Here is a 13,483-nt window from a genome sequence, read left to right as displayed (position 1 = left end):
TGAACTGCTTTAATTCCTATAAATTAGTTAGAGCAAAGTTCAAGGCAGAGTGCCAGATGATTTAGCCTGCTAAGCGCTCCACCTCCGCACAGCCAGCCCAGGCCAAGCCTGATGAGCCAGGGAGCGAGGGAGGCTGGGGGAGGAGAGGGGCAGGGAAGCAGTTAAAAGTGGGGCTGTGGTAGTCTTAATGAGAGGAGGGGGCTTTTCTGGATTTCCACTGCAAGAGTTTGACACTGCTGACTGACAAACGCTGACATGGGAGAGAGCTAATTGTGGTGATGAAATCCAAGGTGAAACCATAAAGGGGCCATTTGCTATGAATTAGTACTGATGTAGAAGCTCAGGAAAGTGGCCCCTGCATGAGCTACTCATTGTACAACATGGATTTAATCACGCTGAGCCGCAGATGTGAGTGATAGCAGCGAGCTTGTTATTTTGCTCAGGGACTCTGAAGCCGTGTGAATGGATGTGCTTTCCTGTTAAATTATTATTGCAGCTGATGCATGTACACAAGAGAGCTTCTAGGGATCACGGGCGAGATGCGTCATGTGCCTCCTTATGATACACTGAGCTGAAACATGATTTCAGCTCCCTTATGAAAACCAACAGTGAGAAAATCCAGTACATGATTTAATGCTCAGTGGTCTCTAGGTACAGTATATGTGAGAGGAAAGGCATGACATTGTGAGCTACAGTATGTAGACTCCATGCTTATAGGTAGTGATATTTCAAAAATGACACCTCTACCAAAGGTAAACTGTGAGTGTGCACTGCAGTACTTCTATTAAAGATCACTGACAGGCTGGTAAAAACAAAATTACTTGGCAATAACATTTAAGAAACAAGTGAGTATGTCTGCTGGAAAAGTAATAATGCCAGTGAGGATGAGGCCACCTGTAAATTTGAAATACCACAGATTTCAGACTGCAATTTCTGCTCAAAACACATACAGCAGTTTAGAGAAAAATCTTTCATAAATATAGCCACACTGACACCCTGGCAAATGTTTACAAAGATACACCAGCTATAAAGCTTCATGGACACACCAATATTTACTGTTGCACAGACAACCTTCATGTCTAAACATACTCCAGCTAAGCCTGTGTCCGCTCATCTCATTTCCATCTATAACACTCAGAAATGTGCTACAGCATGATACACACATGCACATACACAAGTTGTTAATGGGAACCAGAACAACAACACAAAGCCATAGACAACCTGTCAAGCTCTTTGAGGGCAGCACTAACGTGATCCCACAGCTCTATCAGAGCCACCGCTGGGCTCAGTGTTTTATTTTTTCCTGGGAGGGACAGACAGAGGGAGGAATTGGAAAAGAAGAGGGAGACCATTGATATAATGGCACTGATGGCGTTAGTGATATACTGTACAGGTGAACCTCAGGGAATGAGAGGAGTGCAATGGGAGGAGGAAGAGGAGAACAGAGGGATGTTAGTATGTATTTATTTTTCTAAATTACACAAAAAGGAAAATGGAGAAGTAAGGGCCCAGAGACAGAGGAGCTGCTGCTGTATACTCCAGCTCAATATGGATATTTGTGGTGCTGCGTGAAAAGAGATTTCAAATCTGTATTCCAGGAGCTGCTGTCAGTGTGAGAAACCAAAAGGAATGAAATTGCGTCCAGCAAACACTGATGGCTTTTCCTTTCCTGGATTTAATGACAGCTATTTGATTCAACCCTTGCACCATGGCAATGGAACCTGTATCTAATTTTGGCTATCTTTCAGAATTTATTATATCTGAGCCAATACTTATAATTTACTGTATGTGTCATAATTACTATCAATCACAGACAATAATTTGGTTAATATTCTCACTAACTCTCACTCCTCATTCATTAATCGAAGACAGACTCAGAAATCCGCTCAGTTGTTGGAGCCAGAGGTTCCAGTGCTGAAGGTCGGGGGAGATTCGCTAATCAGGGGCCACACTGACATGACTCAGTCGAACACAGGGGTTCAACCTTTCATCTGTTGTAACCCAGCCACAGTAGGGCCCAGTCATCTTGACTGGGCCCTACTGCTCCAGCAGCTTCATTCAGGACTCAGTCTTATCTTAGCATTGCTTTGCTGCCTCGCATCACAAAAGGCAAGCACTTGGAGAAATTTTTAACAATATCATTGTACCACACCCTGTCAGCCCTGGAGCAAGCTTACTTGGGCTCAAGAGTCACTCTGTCTATAATCACCCCATCACATAGAGAAAGAGATAGAGGAGAGGCTGAAGTGTAGATTGGGGACAGAGAAAGAGAGAGGCTATCCAGCCAAGCAGAAGTGGTTCGTATCAGTATTTACAGAGTGATGTCCCACATCTTGTATTAGTGGTCCAAAGTGCAGAAAGCCACAAAAGCAACAAAAAGGTCTGTGCTGATTTTGAAAAAAGCTAGATAAAGATGGTATAGACTGGTCCAGAATGAGGTGGTTAACATATATTATGAAAAGATGGCTCCATACTTAACTTTTACCTTTTACCACACAGAGCATTCAGTATATAAAACATATATAATAGGAGAACCTGCTTTTTACAAGAAACACACTGAATCCATGAATCCAGATGGCAGTGCACAGAGGTGCTTTCCCTGGTGTATCATTCACTCATTCCAAACTGTGATCTCTTAGCAGTTTAACCTGAATGCACATTCAAATGGGAAAACAAGAAAGAGGGATTGAATCCTTTCAGTACTAGAAAAAGGTCTTCAGCATCACTTGAGACTGTTCTGTTGTCCAAATGTTGTCTGTGTCAACAGGCTATTATGACCAACATGAACGTGTTACAGTTAGGTGACCTCTAGCGGTTACAGTGATTATAAGACGAACAAAAGAAGAAGTTGCATTTGGTGAAGTAGTATACTGTAGAGTGACAAAGTCCACATTAGGTGGAGGTGGAAGAGACCAACCCAGGATTTTCCCACAGGAGGCCGATGTTTGGTTTCTGCGTAAAAGGTTATGCATGGCCATTCCACATAATTTTTTCAAAACCCAACCTATTTTTTTTTTTTTTATCTTAAACCTAATGAAACACAATGATTTGATAATTTTGTTAATGATTGTTTCCATGACAAAAAAGGTCTGGTGCACACCACTGGATGGGCTATGCATTGTATTCTAAGGCGGGAACAAGCAATCGATCCATAGTGTCATTTGGGATGGAGGACTTGTTGGCTTGTATTACAGAAGATCACCTCTGCCTCTAGCAAAGCTCCACTAGTCTGACAATGCTGTTGCACTTCTTGCTGGGAATCCTGTCAAACAGCTTGTTTGGTAGAATGAAGCTTCTGTTCCACACCACATACATGAAGAAAAACAAAACTACTTTTTTTCTTACAGACATATCTGTTGACTTTGCAGAATCAGTAATCAAAGCCCTTTTATTTTCTGTATTATCCTTGGCAATCTTGTGGTTCAGCCTGAACTGATGAATACTAACAGTTGATTTTCAGTTCTCTATGTAGGGGAACACATACAGTGCCGTAGCAAACGGAAATGTTGGACAGTAGGATAAGGGATCAATGAGTTTGTCACATCTTCACTACAATTCAGCAAACTGGAATCTGTCATTATTAATCTTCACACAACGTATGCTAAATGATGTCCGGGAAGCAAACGAGTTATAAAACTTAATCTGTGGCTGTGAGATATTTCAGTGCTGACTGCCATCAATCTGTCCCACACTACAAAGAAAACACATTCTAATTTCTCTTTAGTGCACACACAGCAAATTGTTCACTGTTTGTCTTTTGTTCTAAGGCAACATTTTCTCTTTAATGGTCTGATGTAAATGAGTTTCTTCTTTGTATGTTTGAATAATTGAAATAGCTTTGATTGAAACTGGTGGGAAAACATGGCTGACACTGCAAAAAGTTTGGACAGGCCTCATACCAAATGGAGAAAGATCTTCAATAAAATTCCAACAGCCTTATACATGTCTCATTTCATTTTAAACCCAGGCAACCATTTTCCATTATGACTGGGCAGTAGTAAATCACAAGCTGCCTTGCCTAAAAATTACCCTCTGCTTGCCTTCCAGTGGTCTACAAGAGTCTTCACTTGCTCAAATCGTATCTCCCACTCGTCACCAACGATGCCCATCCCCTAGTTCAGTCCGTGTGAGCAGCATATTCAAACCCATTTACCCTCACACTCCATTTGTCTATTTCAGTTCTTAATAAGAGGTTATTTCTGAACCATCCCTGGCTCATGATGAGTAATCCTAAAATCCGTTCCAACACCGTGTTCGTTTTAAGCTACAGCCAAGCAACAAGCTTTCACAGCTGTCTCCCCTGCTTCACTTTAACAAGTACTGCCTGTCTGCCTCCCCGACACCAACAGGACTGACGGGGGCTGACGAACGCGGCGCTCAGTGAATCACAATGTCAAGAAACGATGCGCTGAAGAAGAACAGCAAAAGGGAAGGGTGCTGTCACACCTTGTGGCCGTCCTTCTCACTCTTCTACACCTCCGCCTCCCCTCATCAGCCTCCACCTGCTTTCCTGCATTTATGCTAATAGTCTCTGCGGAGAGAGAACACTTAGAATGACACACCGTTAAAAATCGATGGCACAATCTCTCTTTGTCCCTCTCACAAACACTATCTCTCACGTTCAATCCCAATATTGGTGTAGTTGAGGGGAGTCTAGTCTCAGACAAAGATTGGGGATGCATGTATAATTAAACCTCAGAGTGCACGGGCAATAAAAGTCTATAGGATGGAAAGAGTCCAGTTTGGCCTGGACATCCTTGATAATCAGCCCACAAACACAGACATAGATGGCCTCACACACACCAGAGGAGATTATGCAAAATACACAGACAGCTGAATAACCATCTGAAACACACCTCCTATTCACTTGATTCAGTAATTAAGCATGAGAAACACAGAGAAATGTGAAGAAAATGAGACAGAGGTTCTAAGAGGGACAGATATTTACAGCCTTAAACCAATACAGTGCCATTGAGGTTTAACATACAGTAGGACTTATCATTAACTCACCCAGTCATACTCATGAGTTTGTAACCTTGCAGTCAATGCAACCCATCATCATCACCTCATAAAAGAGAAGTTGCACTCTTCTTTACTCAGAGCTGCTCTCCTACCCCACACTCAGTCCTTGCACCGGTCATCAACAGGAAGAATCTTTTGCCTATAACAATGACAATTGGCAGAGCACTCAGGCCAGAGGCACACAGCACAGTATTCAAAGCAAGAGCTTGGAATTATGAATTCAAACTCTGCTATCCACATATGCTTAGTCTGTGACTGTTACTCATGCTTGTGCAGCTTTCAGTGCCACTTTTTTGTTTTAATTTATCTTCAGAAACATCAGGTTAAATATCTATAATAAATATAGAACGGTTCGTTGATCTGTCAGATCTTTGATGCTCAGTATCTCACAGCTGTGATATAACCTTCAAATCCCAAGCTTACGTGTGGTCACTGTAACCCCGGAGAGTGTTTGTTTGTTTTAGCATTCTGATGAGCATCCATTGTCAAATCCAGCAGAGGCTGTCTAATTGACTTGCCTGAAAAATTAATGCATCACTTAACAGCATTTTTGTGTTCATATGGTATTTAGAAAACACAGGTGCAAATTCCGCATGGCTACAAATGTTTAATTGATGCAGACATGTGACTAGAAAAAAAAAACAACAACAACAAGAGCCACTGAAATTAAAAGCATTTGCTTGTACCAAGAGCAACTTACTTTTCTTCTGCAACAAAAGTATTGCTTTTTTTTTTTTTTTTTTTTTTAGCTTTTTTAAATGCTGAGGAGTTGAAAAAATAATTGTGGTACCACAATGGCAATATGTCTTCTTATCACTGATACACTGTTTACAGAAGCTATTATTGAATGAGATCAAATGTTGTGCTTGATTGCAATCCTGCCCATTTCAGAGTGGCTGGGTGATATTCTACGGAAGAGAGTAAAGTGCGGCTGCCAGACTCTCTCTCCCCAGGTGAGTCCCAGCAACGAGCTGTGAACAAGCTGCTTTGGTTGGACTGGACAACCGCCCTCCCCTCCCTTGAAACCTGCCTGACACGTCCACACAGGCCAAGGAGCAGGTGGCCCTTAGCTGCAGGATTAGCCTGCAGTTGTTTACTTCAGAGCTGCAATGGAAAAACTAACTAAAACAGACTTTTCTTATCCATGTTGCGCACAATTAACAAATCATGCCTTTACAAGAAGCAATGAGTGTGGACAAACATAAGGTCTTGTTTTCCAAAAAAGGCAAGACATTTTATGCATCTGTCTTTTGTGGAAGAGAATGAATTATATATATTAAAAAAGTAACAAAAAACATAACATGATAATCAGTATGATTGTTGTACGGTTCTCAAACCCAGTAAAAAAAATGTTGCCACCGTAATCTCAGGGGAGTTCAATTATTTCCAAAAGAATTTTGTGATTTCCCCCTCGCCTCCCTCTCTCTTGTCCCCATATCTTTGCTTCCCCTTGACAACCAAAACCCTCCCGCTGCCCATGGGGAAAAAAATGTATGGTACATTCAAATGGTCGAATTAATGTTTCCACATGATAAGCGAGCTTAATATAATGCTGACAATCACAGCACTCACCCTGCCAACTAGAATTGGATCGGGTCCAGAAAATTCCTCCAGCACAAACATTTGATTCCAAACCCAGCCTCTCTTGGCACGGCTCAGTAATCTTTGTCCTTCGCCAAGACTGCTCGCCATCGCTGCAGACCCATCAGTTTGTGTACTGTTGGACTGGCCTACGATAGGAGTCACAGACACACAGGAAACACAAGTAATCCACACCAACAGCATTGGCATCCACAAATCCATGAGCATTTCCTCGGACTGTTTTGGCATCCTGCCGTTGTATGTTTTATTTGTTTGTTTGTTTGTTTGTTTTATGAGACTCTTCTCTCTTGGCCTCTAGTCTCCCCCTCCTCCTTTCAGATCAACTGCTCCGTCTGAGATAACAAGAAAAGGTTACTTGTGTCCTCTTTGAACAGCAGAGCTTGCATTCATGGTGTGATAAAGGTCACTTGCGTGGCTTGGCATGCCTCCATAGCAGTTGGTGAGGGGGTGAGGCACTCAGCACAGCATCCATTTGGCATTATTCCGAGGGGGACACCTATAGGAGAGCAATGTCAGTTTGTTAGTTGTCTTTCAGGCTTATGAAGAGCTGTCAGGAGGTGGGAAAGAAAGACGGGGTACAAACAAGAAAGCAGTCAAATAAACATGAACAAATCAAATTCTCATTCTAGAATAAAAAGTCAAGATACCACTTAATCATTACAAATTATTTGTCTGTAGCAGTCATGACCCTTTATTCCAATCTTGTTTTCATATTATCCTGCTACAATTGAACAGCAAATGGGTATGTCTGTTCTCTGAGGCTATTCAGCCCTCCACATCAGATTGCTTTGCTTTAATCTGATGTTCTGGGGATTGTCCTGGAAAGACTGTGAGTAATTGCATGTTCCTTATGATTAATGTTTTGAAAATTCATTCTGGGTTAAATATTATTAGATGCTAAAATTCTTTAGATATCCATGTATGTATGAAGCAGTGTCACCTTTAGATAGAGAGGCTGGTTGCAAGTGAGCTCTACAGTGTCAGTAGCGCTGCAGCTTACTGATATCAATGTAAAACTGATGAGATAACTGCAAAGATGTTTAGAGGAATGTATAATCATTGAATTAAATTTGTAATAATAAACTGGAATTCCTGTTCTCTGATAAGCATGGATATAAACTTTTTTTTAACAAAAGACTGTAATCAAACAAAAATAACCATATCAAATCCAACTGTGTGATACTACTGTAATATAAAATAAGAAAGGATGTAGTCTAATGTAAATTTTACCTTTAGATCATAAATAGCTTGAGCTTTAACTTTCACTTCACCTTCTCCAGTGTTTCATTGTACAACACAGTAATGTGTATAGTTCACTAGAATGAAGAACCAGAGGCACAAAAGGCACAGACACAAAGGGTTGGCTTTGAGTTGTCCTCAGCTAAAACTGATGCAGGTGGACATGCTATCACAGCATCGAATGGCTGGCTTTCAACACAGTGTCAGTGTTAGTTCTAGTAACTTTTACTACACACAGTATGGAGTAATAAAGGGTTCCAGCAGTGCAATTTCAAGGACAATAACCTGTAACTTATTCCACCTGAAGCCAACCGCAATATCATAAAGTGTGAAGAAATCCGAATTACTGTGACATTCTCCAACTACAGGCTCCTGAAACGAATAACGAATTGCCTATTAACTTGTTAAAACACAAAATTATGAGCCATATAAAATGTAACTATCATAAAACTGCTATTTACCCCTCTTTTTAGCGCATTATCCAGTCACTGCGGTGCGTGACTAAGCAAGCGGCTTCAGGACCACGAGGTTCGGAGAGCTCCCCGACAGAAAGCAGCCAGTCCAGACGGTTCACCCGAAAACCAAGCGCCGGCAGCGCAGGAGCTGTCCAAGGTAGCAAACCCATATACTGGAGCAATTCTTTTTCTTTTTAATTTCTAGTCATCCGGTTAAATATGAAACCAGCAATTTAGCTATAAAGTTTGAGGCTGTTACTTGTCTTTTACTGCTCTGCAATAGTCTGCAGCACATACCGCGATTACCCAAATTCACCCTCTCTCTTCTGAAGTTTTTACCCTTTGAGCAGACAGTTTCCCAGCAGCACATCTCAGTGCATCAAATGTGGCACTTGAACGCATAGACGGTCCCATTTACGGGAAATAAAGCATGTGCAGTCAGCGTATGTGCAACTTATACCGCGACAAAGGTAACTAAAATGTGAATTTAAAAGGTAGTCTAAGTTGCAGTCCTTACTGTAGACTTCTGTTGTGTCTCCGTGCCATCGCGCTCCTTTAAATGTTCCTGGAAAAATTGAATGTAACCAGGCAATGGAGAAAGGGGCTATAAGAAGTCCTGTTAAACCCCGCCACAAAACAGCACTGTAAGACCTGTTAGGTTTGTATATCATGGTGGCGGAATATACTTACCAAAGAGACTTGCATCATTTCCCGCTGCTGCATCGTTTCACCATTTTTTCCTCAAAATGCACGAAAAAGTCCAAATCGTTTAATTCGAGGCGGTGAGAAAAGGAGTGAGAAGCGGAGAGACAAGAGGCTAGAAATCCTTCCTGCAGTTAGTCAAAGCGAAGTGACAGTGTTGGGGTTGTAGTTAAGAGCTCCGACAGGCTTGCTGGCCGACTGGAAAAGTGAGGAGGAGATGGAGGAGAGATGTATGGTGGCGAAGAGAGCCTCCCCTCCACGGCGCTCATTGGGTTGATGAGGAGCCGGGTCAACAGGCGCACAAATGAGTGCATGCCACTCTGCAAAGGCACGGGCGCGCAAAGGTTACCGAATCGCCTGCTGTAGCTGGCGCGATTACATAGGTGTATGCAGGTAAAATACTCTCATTAGTATATTTTCTCATCTCTGTATTCTAACTCTGCTCTTTGTTAAGGTAGTGACGCATGAGTTGGCATTCACTTCTCTAGGCTATTAATGGAATGAAATAGACCATGCGATCAGCGAAACGAAGCAGAGGCTGCTAATTTACACTGCAATTTGATAGGGTTAAGCAATGAAAAGATGGACACACACTGTGGCCTTGCTGGCACAATAGAAAGTAAAGAACTATTCTGTCCATTCAGGTTTTCTTCAGTTCCTTGCCTTTACACGCACTGTTCAGCTGTATGGTTGATTTGTATTCTTGACACATAAATGTACACAGGAGGAAATTCTGTGCATTTTAAACTAAAGATAAGACTATTAACAAACAATGAACAGGTCTTACAGGTTACACAGGTCTTATTAAGACAGTTAATGGAAAGGTCACGTTCATCATTGCCCATTATAGCTGAATGTGTGTGTGTGTGTGAGAGAGAGAGAGAGAGAGAGTGAGTGCAGTAGAGTGTATGAGTGACAGCAGAGGGGCTGTGCTGCTGTCCATGGAGAGAGCCCTCTAGTGTTCGTGTGGCTGCTTGGCAGCATCCACGCAGACCTTGGGGGAGAAGCCTTTATTGGCGCAGTAGGGATGGTAGGATGGACTTTCCTCATCGAGAAATTCTTCATAACACATGCAGTACTGAGCATGCACATTCAGTGATAAGTGTTGGTTGAGGACACAACATGTTATTGTACTTTTCCACCTTAACACAACAGAGCTGTTCATCTTTGGCTTTGCCTGGTGGTGGCCTTTTGACCTAAGTGCCAGAGATCCCAATTAGCGAAGACATGAAGTCTACCATTATTTATTTCTGTACCATTTAATTTTCCTCCCACTTGCGCTTTGATGTTGCAGCTGCATTTCAGATGGGAATTCTCCAATCATCTTTTTTAAAAGCTTCTGCTGCATAATGCATTAGGTTGTAAATGTTGAGCCATGTTTTTATGGCTAAATATGAATGAAGATTTCTTTGACAGACACTTTGAGCATATTGCTTATTTGTGGACAAATAAATGTTAAAGAAAAGACAGCGCAGGGGATAATGTCCTTTTAAAATCACTGTAAATCTTAAAGTAAATAAACTGCCAAAAGCACATGACAGTAACAGAAGCTGTTGGCATGGTGTAATTATTTTTTAGATGCATTCTATTTGTCCTCACTGTCTGCCAAACACATATGCACACAGCACAGTAAAAGTGTCAAACTTTAAACCACAAGCCCTAATTCATGGTTAACACAAGACTCATACCGTTATAAAAATGTGTTTGTGCTAATGCTATTCATGGCACATTCTTTAAAGGCATGTTAAAAGCTCTATTGACATCTGGTGAATCTGAAATTAACTAATCATTCAAAATCTCCTTCTGTAGAGTTGGAGTTTCTGCAAATGAGAAGGTTCCAGCTTTAAATTAGTGATTAATTCCACTGACATGGCCCCTGCCAGTGATCAAAATATCAGATGGCTTTAAAAAAGGCAAAGCAAGTGAAGGGGAAATGGTCTTTAGAACCCAAACATCCTCAATCGATCATTTGTTACTGCTTTGTCAGTGGTATTAATCACAGAGCTGTTGCAGTGGGCGCCACATTTGAAACTCCGCACAGCAAGTCACCACCACAAGGACTAAGTATATGGAGATTTTGTTGCTTGATGTAGATTTTCTTGTATGTTATTCGTTCACTGACCTATAAAGTACAAGTTTGCCCACACTTATGGATATTCACACCAGGGTATTCTTAGTAGAAAATGCACGAGCCTGTTAAAGCAAGTGTACATGTCCTCAAAGAGACATTTTAAACAACCTCTCCACCACTACCACCACCCCCACATCCTAATTTGGCCAAATTTCTGACTCAACATGCATCACTCATCCTGATGAGCAGTCTACCTTTAAACAGCCTGAGGTCGAAATAACCAGCAACTATAAACCCTGGGTTTAGCCCGATGTTCCTTCTCTACTTTGCTTTACTTGTTCTTTTTTTGCTGTCGCTGTTGGTAAGGTCCCCTGCTGTGTGACCACTATCCTTATTTTGACAGCTGCAGCTGAATCATGACTCACCAAGATCATCTAGTCTGGTACAATATATGCTGCAAAATAATTGACTGTCTGAAATTAGGCCCTCAGTGACAGCATATTTATGTTTTTACAGACAAATTTATTTTTTCTTGTGGTTGAATGCTTTTGTAAAATGAGGATCACTTTTGATTCCCGGTTCAGAAACTGCTAGGATTTACGGATGAGGTAGGACCCAAGGTGCAGACACAAGAGCCAAGGAGTTGCTTGAACTGACTTCTTAATGAAAGGGTGTAACATAGGACTAGGGCAAAAAACGCGAGGCTCAACCTGACACAAATAAAGAACGTGGACAGAAACTTACAACAACAGTTCAGTCAGGGAGCAAGGCAAAAGAACTCAAAACCACAAAAAGCTGAAACAAACCTGCTGAAAGCACAAACTGAAAATCCACAACGAACGCAAACAGACAGGGTGTAGTGATCAGAAAGTGACAAACAGATGACAGGGGCAACAAGGTGTGGAAACAAAATGAACCAGACTGAGAGAAGGAAGGAGGATATATAGACAGGAGACCAGAAGCTAACAAGCAGCAGGTGGAAACCATGAATGGTGATTGTGAACCAGGGTAAAGCTGGGGCAGGTAAGCCGACATACAATAAGACAGGAAGTCTAACCAAAAATAAAAGCACAAAACAAGAAGCAGGACACAAACCACAGAAATAAATAAGGCCCCTTCAAATTTTTTGCCTTTTAACAGCTAAAAAAAAAAAAAACAAACAAAATCAGCAGGTGGCTTCTTTTGTTCTACATCTTGACTATTGCAATTTACTATATTTTTGTTGAAGCAAAGAAGGTGTGCATTTACACATTTATTAAATATTATGTTACACAATTTTAGCAGTTCTTAATACCTCAGTGCTACATTACTCATATTACCACAATGCTTGCTTTATTACATGAGAGTCCTGTCAAATTTACAGTGAATTCAAAATCCTTCCAATTTTTTAACCCAGTGTCACAACAAAATGGTCAGCAATGCAACATGTACTAGTCTCACAATAATGCCTAGAAAATTCTAACGTTGCAGTAGCTTTCTGGCAGTGAAAGCAAAGACAATGGCTGGCATTCTTTATACATGATTAAGTTAAGGCACAGAAACGACATAGTTAGGGTTAGGGAAAGCATTCTCAAATGAAATGTACAATGTTGCACACATAAATAAAACAACAAAAAACCAGAACTATTGTTGTGCAAATGCAAAATCAAATTAAATCAACATTTATTTAAATAGCGCTTTAAAACAATGATGGGTTAAACAAAGTGTTTTACATAAGTCTTATAACCGTAAAAGTAAAATAAAATAACTGCAAAAACAAGTTTAAAATAAAACACGTCAACGCCAAGTACTTCGCACAAACAAGTACTTTGTAAAAAACAGATAACATAGTAATGTAACATTAAATTTCCAAAAAAGTTAAGAGTTAAAGCAAGTGAAGTGAAAAAGTGTCAGGACACTACAGGGACATGAAAGCCAATGTAAATAAATAGGTCTTTAGTTTTGTCAGCTGGTAGAGTGTTCCACAGTTTAGGTGCCGCCACTGAAAAGGCGCAGTCGCCCCATCACTTACATCTAGCTCTCAGGACTTCTAACAGAAGTTGACCGGAATACCTGAGTGCTCTGTCGTGCTTGCAATGGATTACAAGTTCTGCCAGGTATGAAGGGGATAAGCCAAAGTGAACATTAAAATTTCTAAATCAATTCTAAAATGTATAGGGAGCCAAAGGAGGGACCAAAGAATGTGAGTTTTATGTTCATGCTCAGGAGTAAGGTGAGCAGCAGCAGCATACTATACTTGGAGACAATAAAGATAAGATTGGTTGGCTCCAACATACAATAATGTACATTATAGTAGTCTAATTATAAACTGATAAAAGCATGATTTACCTTTTAAGGTTCCTGTAAAGAAGGACATTATCTTAGCGAGTAGACAAAGCTGAAAAATAAAATG

The 13,483-nt window shown here is 41.0% G+C and overlaps 1 protein-coding gene across 3 annotated transcripts in view; it reads right to left on the bottom strand.

The window, feature by feature from the left end:
• The window catches only part of cdh8 (cadherin 8), a 104,339-nt gene extending 92,330 nt beyond the window's left edge, over positions 1–12,009 (bottom strand). For 2 of the 3 annotated variants that reach the window (XM_020617140.1, XM_020617142.1), the window contains exons 1-2: positions 9,009–9,419; positions 6,595–7,120 (exon numbers count right to left, since the gene is read on the bottom strand). In XM_020617140.1, the coding sequence (XP_020472796.1) occupies positions 6,595–6,852 (258 nt within the window). In that variant the 5' untranslated portion in view covers positions 6,853–7,120; positions 9,009–9,419. Of the gene's footprint in view, positions 1–6,594; positions 7,121–9,008; positions 9,420–11,897 lie in introns of those variants that run through there. The other variant, XM_020617141.1, reaches the window with a different exon arrangement.
• Between the last annotated feature and the right edge of the window lie 1,474 nt (positions 12,010–13,483).

The sequence above is a fragment of the Monopterus albus genome, unplaced genomic scaffold (genome assembly GCF_001952655.1).
Source record: "Monopterus albus unplaced genomic scaffold, M_albus_1.0 scaffold186.1, whole genome shotgun sequence".
Taxonomy (NCBI): Eukaryota; Metazoa; Chordata; class Actinopteri; order Synbranchiformes; family Synbranchidae; genus Monopterus; species Monopterus albus.
Note: the sequence above shows the minus strand (reverse complement) of the source record. Positions and strands in the feature narration are given on the sequence as shown.